This window comes from Hemiscyllium ocellatum, chromosome 5 (genome assembly GCF_020745735.1).
Source record: "Hemiscyllium ocellatum isolate sHemOce1 chromosome 5, sHemOce1.pat.X.cur, whole genome shotgun sequence".
Taxonomy (NCBI): Eukaryota; Metazoa; Chordata; class Chondrichthyes; order Orectolobiformes; family Hemiscylliidae; genus Hemiscyllium; species Hemiscyllium ocellatum.
This window is the reverse complement of record NC_083405.1, coordinates 95,598,117-95,612,464: the sequence shown is the minus strand read 5'-3', so window position 1 is coordinate 95,612,464 and position 14,348 is coordinate 95,598,117. Positions and strand designations below refer to the sequence as shown.

The 14,348-nt window shown below is 39.8% G+C and overlaps 1 protein-coding gene across 7 annotated transcripts in view; it reads right to left on the bottom strand.

The window, feature by feature from the left end:
- The window catches only part of si:ch211-285f17.1 (sickle tail protein), a 689,517-nt gene that overhangs the window by 93,396 nt on the left and 581,773 nt on the right, over positions 1 to 14,348 (bottom strand). For all 7 annotated transcript variants that reach the window (XM_060825000.1, XM_060825002.1, XM_060825004.1 and 4 more), the window contains 2 exons: positions 6,276 to 6,374; positions 6,100 to 6,143 (listed from right to left, as the gene is read on the bottom strand). In XM_060825000.1, the coding sequence (XP_060680983.1) occupies positions 6,100 to 6,143; positions 6,276 to 6,374 (143 nt within the window). The remainder of the gene's footprint in view (positions 1 to 6,099; positions 6,144 to 6,275; positions 6,375 to 14,348) is intronic.

The window sequence follows — 14,348 nt, the reverse complement described above, 5'->3', positions numbered from 1 at the left end:
TAATCATGTGAGGCACCTGAGCTTCAAACTAATCCAGGCAGAAAGTCATCGATCTCTTTCTAATGGCTGCTAAGATTCCCAAGGAAAATCAGTTTGGCCTAGAAACCCTTCATGAGCTCGAGCCCTCAGCTCAAAATACCCATAAGTCTAATATTATGTTACATTTAGTCTCATTGACAAATTTACAAGGCTGTTGAATCAGGAACTGAAAATACAACAATGACAGCAGAGCAAAATGAAACTGGATCTGGTTTATATTATCTCACATGATGTGATGGGGAGAACATTTGAGACATTAAAGTAGTCTCTCACTCGGGTAAACAGGACAGTCATGGAATCAGAGCTATACAGCCCAGAAACAGACCAACCCAGCCACACTGATCAGACATCCTAAATTAATCTAGTCCTATTTGCCAGAATATGGCACATGTCCCTCTAAACTCTTCCTACTCATGGACCCATTCAGATGCCTTTTAAATGTTGTAATTGTACCAGTCTCCATCACTTCCTCTGGGAGCTCATAATTTCACCAACTCTGTATGAAAACTTTGTCTCTTAGGATCATTTTAAATCTTTCCCCTCACCTTAGAACGATATCCTCTAGTTTTTGGTTCCCTTACGCTGGGAAAAAGACTTTGGCACTTCACTCTATCCACGCACCTCATGGTTTTATTAGGTCACCTCCTCAGTCTCAGTTGCTCCAGAGAAAAACAGCCCAACCTATACATCCTCTCCCTATTGCTCAAACCCTCCAACCCTGGCAACATCCTTGTAAATTTTTTCTGAACCCTATCAAGTTTCACAACAGCTTTCTTATATCAGGGCGACCAGAATTGAACACAGTATTTCAAAAATGGCCTAACCAATGTCCTAGACAGGCACAACATGACATCCCAACTCCTACACTCAAGTCACTGACCAATAAGGGCAAGTGCACCAAACACCTTCTTACCCTGAGTACCTGTGACTCCACTTCCAATGAACTCTCTTTGTTTGGCAACATTCCTCAGGACCCTACCATTAAGTATTTAAGTGCTGGCCTGATCTGCCTTTTCAAAATGCAACAGCTCACATTTATCTAAATTGCACTCCATCTGCCACTCCTTGGCCCATTTGATCAAGATCTTGCAGCTTTATCTTTTTAAAAGAATTGTCTTAAATACATAAAATACACCCACTTTAAGCCTCCACTCAGACTCAGATGAACTGCACAGAAAGAGACCCTTCAGTCCAACTTGTCCATGCCGACCAGATATTTAACCTAATCTAGTCCCATTTCCCAGCACTTGGCCCATATCCCTCTAAACCCTTCCTATTCATATACCTTCCTATTCAGATGCCTTTTAAATGTTGTAATTGTACCAGTCTCCACCACTTCCTCTGACAGCTCATTCCATACACACACCATTGTGTGTGAGAAAATGTTGCCCCTTAGGTCTCTTAAAATCTTTCCCCTCTCACTCTAAACCTCTGCTGTCCAGTTCTGGACTCTTCCATCCCAGGGAAAAGACCTTGTTTATTTATCTTAACCATGCCTCTCATGATTTTATAAATCTATAAAGGTCAGCCCTCAGCCTCCGACGCTCCAGAGAAAACAACCCCAGCCTATTCAGCCTCTCCCTATATCCCAAATCCTCCACCCCAGCAACATCCTCGTTAATCTTCTCTGAACTCTTTCAAGTTTCACAACATCCCTCTGATAAGAAGGAGACCAGAATTGCACACAATATTCCAAAAGTAGCCTAACTTTCACAATCTAATGGAACATACTTGTTTGCATTTATGATACACACTTCAAAGACCCACACCTCAAACTATCTGCTAGTCAGTAAATTAACAGCAAATCTTTTACTCATAATGCAGTGAATGGCAATGGTCACTTCTAAAAGGAGTATAAATGAATATACACAAACACAGAGAAACTGACACGTCCTCCCATTAGAGTAGGATTAGGAATAAATCAAAGAGGCATTTCAAAGGGATTTAGTAGGGCAAATAGGGAGCTGGGCAAAACCAAGTGATGAGTCAGTAATTGAAAGACAAATACAAAAATCATCATCCACAGAATGAAAGGGGAATTCAGCAGGATTTTATTTTATCTATGTTTGTACATGGACATCCTATTAGGAACAGTGGTGGAAGCAGAATACATATGACTTCTAAAAACAAGAATAATTTGATATTATAGAAAGAAAGAGATGCGTACAGGACTAAGTTGGTAACCTCACTCCTGACGGGCATGAATGGTGAAGTGATTTACCGCCTATACTGAACAATTCCATAATTACAAGAAAAACAGATTATTGAACCCATCAGATCTGTGCTGTATTTCCACCCCCCCCCCACCTCCCCAAACAATTGTTGTACTCTAATCGCAATTAAAAATATAAATAATGTTTCTTTGGTTTCCAAGTCCAGGTGAATTGTGGTAATAATAACTGAGAAAAATCTCAATCCAAGACCCCATTTAATTTTAAATCATGTCATTTTCACCTATATCTTTTGACTTTTGTTCTCCACTTATCTCCATATTCATGTGACCCTACATTAACTTCAATGCATCACTACGCCTGTTACAAGTCTCTCATTTGGGACATTAATAATTTTGAAAATACATCCACTACATTACCCTCAATTAGATTTCCTACACTATGAAAACTGGTAATTTAGCCCAACAAGTCCACAATGACCCTCCGAAGAGGGACCCGCCCAGACCCAATCCCCTACCCGATACTTATCCCTGACTAATGAACCTAACACTATGGGCAATTAAGCATGGGAAATTCACCTGACTTGTACATCTTTGGATCGTGGGAGGAAATCGGAACACCCAAAAGGAAAACCACACAGACATGGGGAGAATGTGCAAACTCCACACAGACAGACCCCCGAGGCAGAAATTGAACTGGGGTCCTGGTGCTGAGGCAGCAGTGCTAACCACTGAGCCACAGTGCCAAACACTGAGCCACAGTGCCACCCTGCATCTATCCTCTGTTAGAGTCAAAAGGTGTGGCACTGGAAAAGCACAGCAGGTCAGGCAGCAACTGAGGTGCAGGAGAAACAACATTTTGGGCACAAGCCCTTCATCAAGGCGGCTTTTGCAGAAACATCGACTCCCCTGCTCCTCGGATACTGCCTGACCTACTGTGCTTTTCCAGCACCACACTTTTTGACTCTAACTCTCCAGCATCCGCAGTCCTTACCTTCTCCTATGCCCACTGTTATTTCAACAATGAAACCTCAATAATGAGGCAATCTACCTCAGCAAAACACTGCATAACTCTACTTGAAGAAAAGAGTACTTGAACTAGTCTTTCACTGATCCAATTATTGTCCAATTGCCTGACTCTTTTACTCCATTTGTGGGGCCAAGGATCACCACGTCTCATGACAATGTTGTAGCTGCAGATTCTTAGTTTTCCCATGGGAATAAAGTTTACAAGTAAACATAAATCTATGGATCTTATTTACTAAATGTAAAGGATATTGGAAACTTAGCAACAAACACGTATACAAATAAATTAGCGTTCTTCCTATAAATAAATCAAAACAAAGTGCCAAGCACAACCAAACTTTGGACAATATTAAATACTTTCATCCCAAGCCAGAAAAACAAGACAGTAATTTATGTTGTACTTTATTACATTTTCAGTTACTGTCATCTGCATGTTTACTAATTGTGCTGCAGTGTCAAACAGGGTGAACAAACAATGACATTTTGGGCTGATTTCAATGTCATGGAAGTAACCTAGGCTTTGACCTGGTCAAATTCCGAGACACTTCAATAAAAACTGATGCTCAAATGAAGAAAAAAAAAGTAGTTTCACACAAACAGTGCAAAAGCATCTCTGCAACATACAATCTTGATTTTATTTTCTTTAAAACCTTGGAGGTAGCCCATTTCCAGGATGGGAAGTCTTGCAGAGATGCTTGAGACTGTTAGGGATGAGGGATAAAAAGGAATGAGGACAAAATTAGAACATGAGGTTTGCACTGACCTCGACGCCGCTGAAGCCAAATGCCAACTCGAGGACACTTCTTCCTACTGCCCCCTCGATCATGACCCCACCCCCCATCACCAAACCATTATCTCCCAGACCATACAGAACCTCATCACCTCATGAGATCTCCCACCCACAGCTTCTAACCTCATAGTCCGGGAACCCCCACACTGCCCGGTTCTACCTCCTTCCCAAGATCCACAAGCCTGACCACCCTGGCCGACCGATTGTCTCAGCATGCTCCTGCCCCACTGAACTCATCTCTACCTACCTCAACACTGTCCTATACCCCCCTAGTCCAGGAGCTCCCTACATACATTTGAGATACCACCCACACCCTCCACCTCCTTCAAGACTTCCGTTTCCCCAGCCCCCAATGCCTCATCTTCACCATGGATATCCAATCCCTCTGCACCTCCATCCGCATGACCAGGGCCTCCAAGCCCTCCGTTTTTTCCTCTCTAGACGTCCCCATACAGTACTCTTTCACCGACGCACTCATTCGTTTGGCCGAATTGGTCCTCACCCTTAATTTCTCCTTTGAATCCCCCCACTTCCTCCAGACCAAAGGGCACACGTATGGGCCCCAGCTATGCCTGTCTCTTTGTTGGCTACGTAGAACAGTAATTACACCGGCACCACTCCCCACCTGTTCCTCCGCTACATTGATGACTGCATTGACGCCACCTCGTGCTCCCGTGAGGAGGTTAAGCAATTCATCAACTTCACCAACACATTCCACCCTGACCTTAAATTTACCTGGACCATCTCTGACAACTCCCTCCCCTTCCTGCACCTCTCCATCTCCATTAATGACGACCGACTTGACACTGACATTTTTTACAAACCCACTGACTCCCACAGGTACCTGGATTACACCTCTTCCCACCCCACCTCTTGCAAAAATGCCATCCCGTATTGCCAATTCCTCTGCCATATCTGCTCAAAGGAGGACCAGTTCCACCAAAGAACACACCAGATGGCCTCCTTCTTTAGAGACCGCAATTTCCCTACCCACGTGGTTAAAGATGCCCTCCAACGCATCTCATCCACATCCTGCACCTCCACCCTCAGACCCCACCCCTCCAACTGTAACAAGGACAGAACGTCCCTGGTGCTCACCTTCCACCCTACAAACCCTCACATAAACCAAATCATCCGCCGACATTTCCACCACCTCCAAAAAGACCCCACCACCAGGGATATATTTCCCTCCCCACCCCTTTCCGCATTCCGCAAAGACTCCTGCTCCTATGTTCTATGGTTTTGATGGGTGTGTATATATTTTTCATTAAGCGACCAAATCTTTTTATATAGTTTACTTGCCCAACTGGAAGAACATACCTAACCTGCACAATTGTGCGTGATGTTTTGACAACTACTGTCAAGTTCACTCAGTTAGTTACACTTGAAATTCTTTTAGGATTTCAGCACAGAATTCAGCCTAACGCTTCAATACAATACCATGGGGAGTACCAGATTATTACATCAATAATTCTCAAATGTTTCATTAAACTAAAACCATGTCACCCAGCTCTGGAGATTTAGACAAAATAGTTGAATATTTCAGATATATTTGTACATGGGATGTGGATGTCACTGGAGAAGCCCTGGAGAGGGTGGTGATGAGCCAATTTCTTGGCCGCTTTGATCCAATAATAGCGAAGGAAGGATGATATAGTTCAAAGTCAAGATGGTGCGGCTTTAGAGGGGAACTTGCAAGAGATGATATTCCCACGTATCAATTGCCTTTGCCCAACTGGTAGTGCTTGCAGTTTGGAAAGCTCCAACAAGCTTTAATGACTTATTCGATGATTATGAACAAGTGTTAGAAGATAGTCCAATGACTGCTGTCAACCTGAAGTACTAACAATATTTCTCCCTGCTGCCAGTCCTATTCTGTATTTTCAGCATTTTCTGTTTTTGTTTGATCATGTTCATCGCCTGCATTAAAATTATTAGCTCTAAGTTTTAACCAGTCCTGCTTTCATTGGGATGCACAACAATGCATTTACTCATGTTGAACAATACCTATACAACATTACAAACATTTTTGAAAACGTGTAGCTTTAAATATTGCAGAATGAAGAAAAAATACCTTTTGCCTCAGAACTGCTAAGTGGTGTAGCTTTTATCTTCTCACTGAAACAGAAAAAGGGACACAAATTGATAGATCAGTTTTATTTTATGTCAACATACAATTGTCACAATTCTTTAAGGCGTGGGAATCATTACATAAACAGCAAAATGTACAAAATCACTCCATTTTCTTACCTAGGAACTTCTTTGGCATTATTACCCCCTTTGAAAAGCGCAGACTGAACAAGACCAGTCAAACTGGCAATCTGCTTCTCCATAGCCTTCATTCGCTCTCTAAAAAGAAAACCATGATATAGTTCAGCACTAACAGTACAACAGTTAAATAAGTATGATACCCATTTGAGACTACAGTCTATGAAAAGACCTATCCCACGAATATATATTTACATTACAATTTTGAATAAAACATTTGAGCAACAAGTTTAAATTATAAGTCATATTTTAAACATGATTCAGAATGATGTGATACCCTGAACAAGTAAAGCTCATAGGCTTTTGTTAAAATATATAAAGACAGTTAAGATGCAGACAATCGAGTAAATCCTCATTTATTATTTATTCATTCATTCACTGATTGAGAGTGGTATCAGTTAAGTCAACATTTATTGTCCATCCCTAATTACGCAGAGAGCAGTTAAGAGTCAACTGTGGATTTGAAGGCACATGCAAGTCAGACCAGAGAAGGATGACAACTTCCTTCCTGAAGAGCAGTAGTGACCAGATGGGTTTTTCTGACAATTGACAATGATTTCAAAGTCATTAGATTTTTAATTCCAGGTTTTTATTTTATTCAAATTCCACCATGAGGAGGGAGGGATTCAAATCCAGGTCCCTACAATATTATCTGGGGTCTGTGGGTTAATATCCAGTGGTAATGCAACTAGGCCATCACCTCCCATACCTCTAGCTGCCTTGAAGTTAGTAGCATTTCCCTTTTGAGTGCTGGTACTGATGGTATTAATATGATAGGTAGTGCTTGGAGCAAAAATAGATCTACAAGTCTAACTGGTTGATAAAAGCACTGAGTTTGTAACTTTGTTGAAAGAAGCAACTCAAACTATTCAGAGTATAAACAGTAGTCAGTTCATTGCATGAATATTTTAGCAAAATGTAGCAAAAATACATGAGGTAACTCAATTGGGAAAGCTGTTACATATATGACAGGCAACAGAAAGGAGAAAAAGGTTGAGCAGCAAAGGACAATCAATATTTAAACATAAAAATCTCTATGCAGGTGTTACTTCAAACAATGATAGTTGAAAAAAGTATTAGGATGATGGAGATGGGTCATAAGAAAATCCAATCACAGCTTGAAAGTAATAGGCCTTTCATACTTCTGAAATCATAATATAAATCAAGTCGATCCCAGGGAAATCCAATCATGTGGAAACAGCCCACCTGTGGGACATTGGTCTGATGGTTTATACTGTTTTATAATAGAATTTTGTACACTTTGGCTGGTCAAGATTAATTTTAACTCTGGGAAGTGATTTTGAGTGAGTTTAATGCCTTTGACAAATGGAGAAAATTGGTGGTTTACTGCAAGATGCAAAGATAATTGACAAATCCAGATTCTTTTATAGGCATTTATGCCAATAAACATTACGAAAAGATAAAGCAGGAACATCACCTGATTTGAAAGTGTGTGTTCATGTCTATAGTCTGCTCAATCAAAACCTTGGAACTGCCTCCCTAATGGCACTGAGAAGTATGCCTCCACCAAATGGATTGCAATTGTTCAAGTCAGCAACTCACCAACATCTCAAGGGCAACTGACAATGAATGCTGGCCCAGCCAGTGATACCCACATTCCACGAGTGAATTTAAAGAATCACATTTTCAAAAGAGCAGAAAAATTGAACATCCTACCCAGTTTTGTTTAATCTAATAACCAAGAATCAATACTTTTCTAATTTTGTTTTTAATTCATTCATGGGATGTTGGCATCACTGGCTAGACCAGCATTTATTGCCCATCCCTAATTGCCTGGGGCAATTAACTGGAAACCTCATAGCAGTGGGTCTGGAGTCCAATGCACAGCAGACTAGGTAAGGCAGGCAGTTATGGGTTTTTTGACAATCATATTATAGTCAGAATTAGACTCTTACTTCTGAATTTACTTTTGTTGAATACAAATTCACCATCTGCCATGTCTCTACAGTATTGCAAAAACAAATTGCTGGAAAAACTAAACAGGTCTGTGGAAAGAGCTGAAAAATGTGTTGCTGGAAAAGCGCAGCTGGTCAGGCAGCATCCAAGGAGCAGGAGAATCGACGTTTCGGGCATAAGCCTGAAGAAGGGCTTATGCCCAAAACGTCGATTCTCCTGCTCCTTGGATGCTGCCTGACCTGCTGCGCTTTTCCAGCAACACATTTTTCAGCTCTGATCTCCAGCATCTGCAGTCCTCACTTTCTCCTAGGTCTGTGGAAAGGAAACAAGCTTGTTGTTTAGAGTCCAGTGATGCTTCTTCAGAAGGAGAAAATGTTTTCCAAATCATCCTGCAGTGAGGGAGATAGAAATGTGCCTTTGCAGTAATACTCATTCTCTACATCTGACTGCTGACCACATAGTGGGAGCTCGATCTAAGTTGCCTCCATCAAAAACATCCAGGTAGCAGATAATTATTTTTGCACTCTATGCACTTAATCTAACTCCTTCCTACCAACTATGGTTGGATTAAACTCAAGGACCTTGTATCTGAATTACAATATACACCATCGCATATGATTGGTAATTGCCCAATGAACATTTATTGCTCACCAGACAGTGGTTTATGCAGAGACATGCTCACCACTTATTCACGTTCTCCATGTATGTCATGGATTATTAAAACTTTACTTCCTTGAACTAAAAGTTTATTTTCAAAAAAAGACTAAGATGAAAGTAAAGGATAAAACAAAATGCAATTTGGGAAACAAGACACACCCGTCATTTTAATACAGCTACGATTATACTGCACAAAACATAAAACTTGCCTGGTTCCTCCTATGGTTTGACTCATTATTGTGCTGACTTCAAGGTCAAGGAAAAGTTGATCAACTGAACAATCTTTTGGGTACTATTATTCTGGGTTGTCAGCATACCAAAACAAAGGTTATGACTCCTCAGATCACATTTACTAAACAAGAAAATAAAAGCTGATAGAGAATCAGAAATTGTTAATACAAAGTGAAGGAACTCAAATCCATTACAAATGGAAACAGAGTCAAATTTATCAAAGATGACAAAGAAAATTTAGTCTTAACTTGGGAATGAAGACTAATCATACATCTAAGTATGTTCCTCTTGACACTGCTGGGTGATAGTTTGGAGGTTTGGACCATGCCTCAACTATCAATGGTTCTGTTCCACAAATGCCAGAAGGTACAAGTCTAGAATGCAAAATAAGTCTGTTCAGTGATTTGGTATATTTTTCAAGTTATGGCTAAGGAGCAGAAAATTCCCTCATGGAATCTCACCATTAGATTGCATAAACTCAGCAAAAGAAGAAATGGAAGTGGAATGATAATGTCACTGGGATAGGATCAAGGCCCAGGCTAATTGATCTGGAAACATGCGTTTAAATCCCACAGCAGCTGATCGAATTGAAATTCAATTACTACAACCTAGAATTGAAAACAAGTCTCAATATCAGTGACCATGAGAATACTGTAAAGGAGGCGCTTGCGGTGTAGTGGTACTGACCCTCTCAGTCAGGAGGGTGAGGTTCAAGTCCCACCTGATAAGAGGAGTTATAACATCTCGCATTAGGTTGAATAAAAATAATCAAAGCTATCACTGACTTTTGTGAAAACCCGTCCACTTAATATCCATAAGGGAAGAAAAACTGACCTTATCTGGTTTAGCCTACACGCGATTCCATCTTCTTGAGTAATGTGGTTGACTAGTAAACTTTTGGCTGCCTTCTGCAAGTCAGCTAACTCAAAAGCAATTAAGGAAAGGTAACAAACATTGGGTCTTACCACTGATGTCTACATTCCATCCAAGAATAGAAGAAACAAACAAAAACCTGATACAACTCAGCATGTTAGTCTCATCAATAGCTTGCACTAAATCCCCTTTATACTACTGAAAGCTTCTTCACGTCCTTTAACTGGAACATTTATTTGAATTGGGACCAGTGTCATTGCCTTCTTTTACCTCAATCATTAGAACATATAATATTGCATTTATCACTTACATGTTGAGAAACACTCCGCAGTGTAGGGATTCTATTATATTGAAGACACAGTGACTGCATGGTGTGTAGACAAAGGAAGCCTCATGTTTGTACCCTGATCTTTGCTAAGTTATTTCATTTATTCTACAACAATGGTGATGGTGCTACCAATTGACTCAGTGTCCCTGAACTGTTGAATAAACAAAGGCAGGTAAGGTGGAGGAGGAATCAACGTGTTTCTGCTTGCTGAAATCCAATGATTGTGTTGGAGTGCATTGGTCTGTAACTCAGCTATGTACAGGATCAATTCACTGAAGCAACCATTGGGAAAACTTAAAAGATCTAGTTCAGTGAAGCTTGCAGCCCATCAAATCCAATGACTATATCATTTAAACAATTCATCAGTTGAGCACTTGCATGCAATTCTCCACATGATCGTCCAAGTTAAATTCAAGCATCTTTAAACCAAGAATTTGAAACAATACTAAAATAAAATCTTATGAGGCCATGAGTTCATCATTTATATTGCTGAATATTTTATACTTCATTCTCTCCTGAAGTATGCAAGAGATTTCCCAATTTATTTTAGTTTAGAAGATGCTGTTATGGATTTTCATATGGAAAAGTTTATAGCACACAAATACATTAAGTAGTTGAAGCAACATTGATAGAACATTTATACTGGCTAGACTGTCACTTATGATTAATGAGCTATTAAATGGCTTTCTTTCAGTGAACTTTTATGAGCATGGTTATTAATCTCCTGAGCTATTTTTGTGCATACTTGAAACTTGCCGTCACCATTATTTCTTTCAACAGACTTCAGAGAAGTAGGAACAGAGGTTTTTATGAACCTACACATTGCAGTATCAGCATTTAAATCTCAGCCAGCAGTGACTTACATTTGGCCTGAGTGTTTTCTTCCTAGTACAATATCAAGACACGAGAGAGAAAACAATTTATCAGCTTGGTAGATTTATCTTCATCCCTTTCTCCCTCACTAAGTGCATAGTTGCATTTAGAGATGTTAATGCTTTATTTACTGCATTTCATGAGGATAAATTTAGAGTTTGTCCAGAGTTAAATAAAGATGATGAACTCTGGGATATTGTTACAACACTAGTGTACATTCCCTCATAGCTACTAGCTCAACTACAGTAAACTTCATTTAAAGTTCCACGACTGCATGCAATTTTGATTTAATATTGTATCTTTTACGTTCCACATCCCCAATTCAGATCATATTCCCCTCTCAACATCTGCCGCTTCCAGGTTGTGTGCACATCATCAGGAATGATAGCAAGGTCAGACCAAATGATTACACCGGCAACACCAGGCCTTATGATTCAATTATGTAATCAAGGAACCTTCTGTTCTCAGAAAAAAAATTTCTGCAGGCAAGAAGTCTACCTCTTTGATTCACCCTTCTTCGCTGACACTGATTTGGATTGTGGGTTGCACACAGATGAAATGAATTTGCTTTCCTTGTCTCGGTGCTTGGTTGAGTGATAAATAACAGTACTTGTTTGCAGCAGGTGAACCACAGGAACCATTTTAAAGTAAGTGAGACAGCAGGAAAGACAGAGGAGGTATTTCAAAGCCCTAAACCAACACTTGATTTAGTGTTACAATTCCTTTTGAACAAAAGCCAAAAATGCCCAATGAACCAGGTGCTTCAAACAAAAAGATCAAGGAAAACCATCATCCTCTCAGTTTTAATATGTTTTGAAGCAGGAAAATGAATAGTTAACACACACTACCCCATGGAGAGTTAAAACAATCCATAGCAATATTCACAAAATCAAGAAAAGTGCCAAGTGTTATACCTTTTAAATGCTGGCAAGGTGAGTTGCCTATAAGCAGGAAGAATATCATGGCAAGATTCTTGGATTTTTGAATCAAAGATCAAAACAAGTGGCAGACTCTTTTTGATTTGATGGCCAAAAAAAAACTCACTTGAGGGCAACTATTAAAAGGTGGTTACATAACGAACAAATTTACAATGTTAACGAAACAGCCTTTTTTGGGAAACACATGTCACAGAGAATGGACATTTCACAAGAGGAGGCTAGGACCATAAGATACAGGAAGAGTAGAAGGTCATTTAGCCCATCACATCTGGTGTGCCATTCAATGAAATCATGCCTGATCTGATTGTCCCCAGCTCTGCTTGCCTAACTTTTCCCCACTACGCTCAATTCCTTTACTGATTAAAGATTTCTAACCTTAGCCTTGAAAATACTAATGCCCTAGCCTCTAAGTCCGCTGCAATAAAGAATTCCACAGAGCCACCACCATGTGAGAGGAGAAATCCTTCTTTATTTTGGTCATAAACGGGCAACCCCTTACTGAGATCTTGTCCTCTGATTCTAAATTCTCCCACAAGGGAAAACAACTGTTTTGCAACTATGTTAGGTCTCCTAAGCACTTTGTAAGCTTCAACAAGGTCACCTCTCATTCTTCTAACCACTAATTAGTTCAGGCCCAAACTACTAAACTTCGATAAGAACACCTAAATTACAAGGACACTCTCTCAAAAATGGTTCTCTTTCTTAAGGGAATATTGTGCCAAAGAAAATTTTGCCTTCAATAATTTGCTCCTATTGGATAATTGCAAAAATCACCCCATCAGAGATGTCTCTTAAAATAGTAAGTTCCTTCCATTCAATATGACTTAAGTCTTAAGTCTACAGTTCACGGATCAGAGAGCCTGAGCAGTATGCAAGGTCTACTACCTTTGATGAGAGGAGAGAACATACAGCAATGATGAGAATGCATGTCCAGGAATTTTGGCTTTGTTACAACATCCATAATGATGTTGCCAATTTCGCTAATTCTCGAGATTAAGTCACATAAAATGTGACTGAACGGCACATAGTAGAGATTGTAGCCAGAACATGCCAGTGGCCAAGAAGAATGTCATGATGCACTCTCCCTGAGGATAGCTACGTGTTGATGGTGCTGTTGAATCTACATGAAGAAAAATTACTGAAGAGTGACCGAAGTGTTTTCGTCACATGGTTCAAGTGGTTCAAGTGGTTGACAGGACCACCGCTGGTGGAGATCAATGGGCAGTTTGTTACCCCATCCAAAACCATTACACCAAGATAAAGTAAATAATACTTTATGGCAGAAATAAGTTAAATTGTTTGCTTAGCACTCTTGTCTATTAAAAGTAGTTAAAGGAAAAAGTACAAACTACCCAAACTGTACACAATGTGATCTAGTCAGTGTTCTGACTTTCAAAGTAATTACACGTCACAAAGTTTCACTGTACGTTATGATTTGGGTAAAGGTTCTTGGTAATTATTTGTTTCTTCTGATCTGGAAGATGAAGGTGTAATGCTACAATTAAACAATTTGGTGGTGATCAGAGACAGGACACAACACTAGGCACACATTCTACAATCAAAAGTTCCAATCTTAGTTTAATCAAGGTTTGACCAAAAATTTATTTATAATATTGGATAAGGCTAAAGATAACAGGAACTGATAAGAGGCTTTACATTGAGTTGTGGGTGGAATTACGCTCAGTCATTCAGGTCTGTTAGGAGTTAAAACTACAGGTAATCAGTAACTGCTGTTTCTACTAAATAAAGCATGCATTTGGACAAAATATTCAGAATTGGTCACAAATAATTCCAAATTAGGCAAACACTTGGCACAGACACTGGTGTATAAAGCAACCCAGAAAACCCCTGATTGTTGAGCAAAACTTTAAAGATTAACGCTGCAAGTACCCCATACGCCAGGAGGTATGGTAAAGACAGTCTAGCAGATTCCAGCCTGGCCAGCTGCCAACTCTCCCGGATAATAACATTTGGGGTTAGTTACAAAAATCAGGGTGGTGAAAGACAGTGGTTGAGATATCTCTGGCAGTTAAAAGTGTGTTTTTTTTAAAAAGAACTTAATAAATTAATTGCGTTTTATACAGATCTAAGTGTCTCTGCTATATCTTCGTGCATGTGTATACAGTTGTCCCTTAGAGACAGGCAACAATAAATAAACTCCGTGTTTTGCTTGCATTTTATAGTTAGTCAGGGATTTTAACAGAACTATTTGCGAATGTGTATTCCTAGATCCATTTG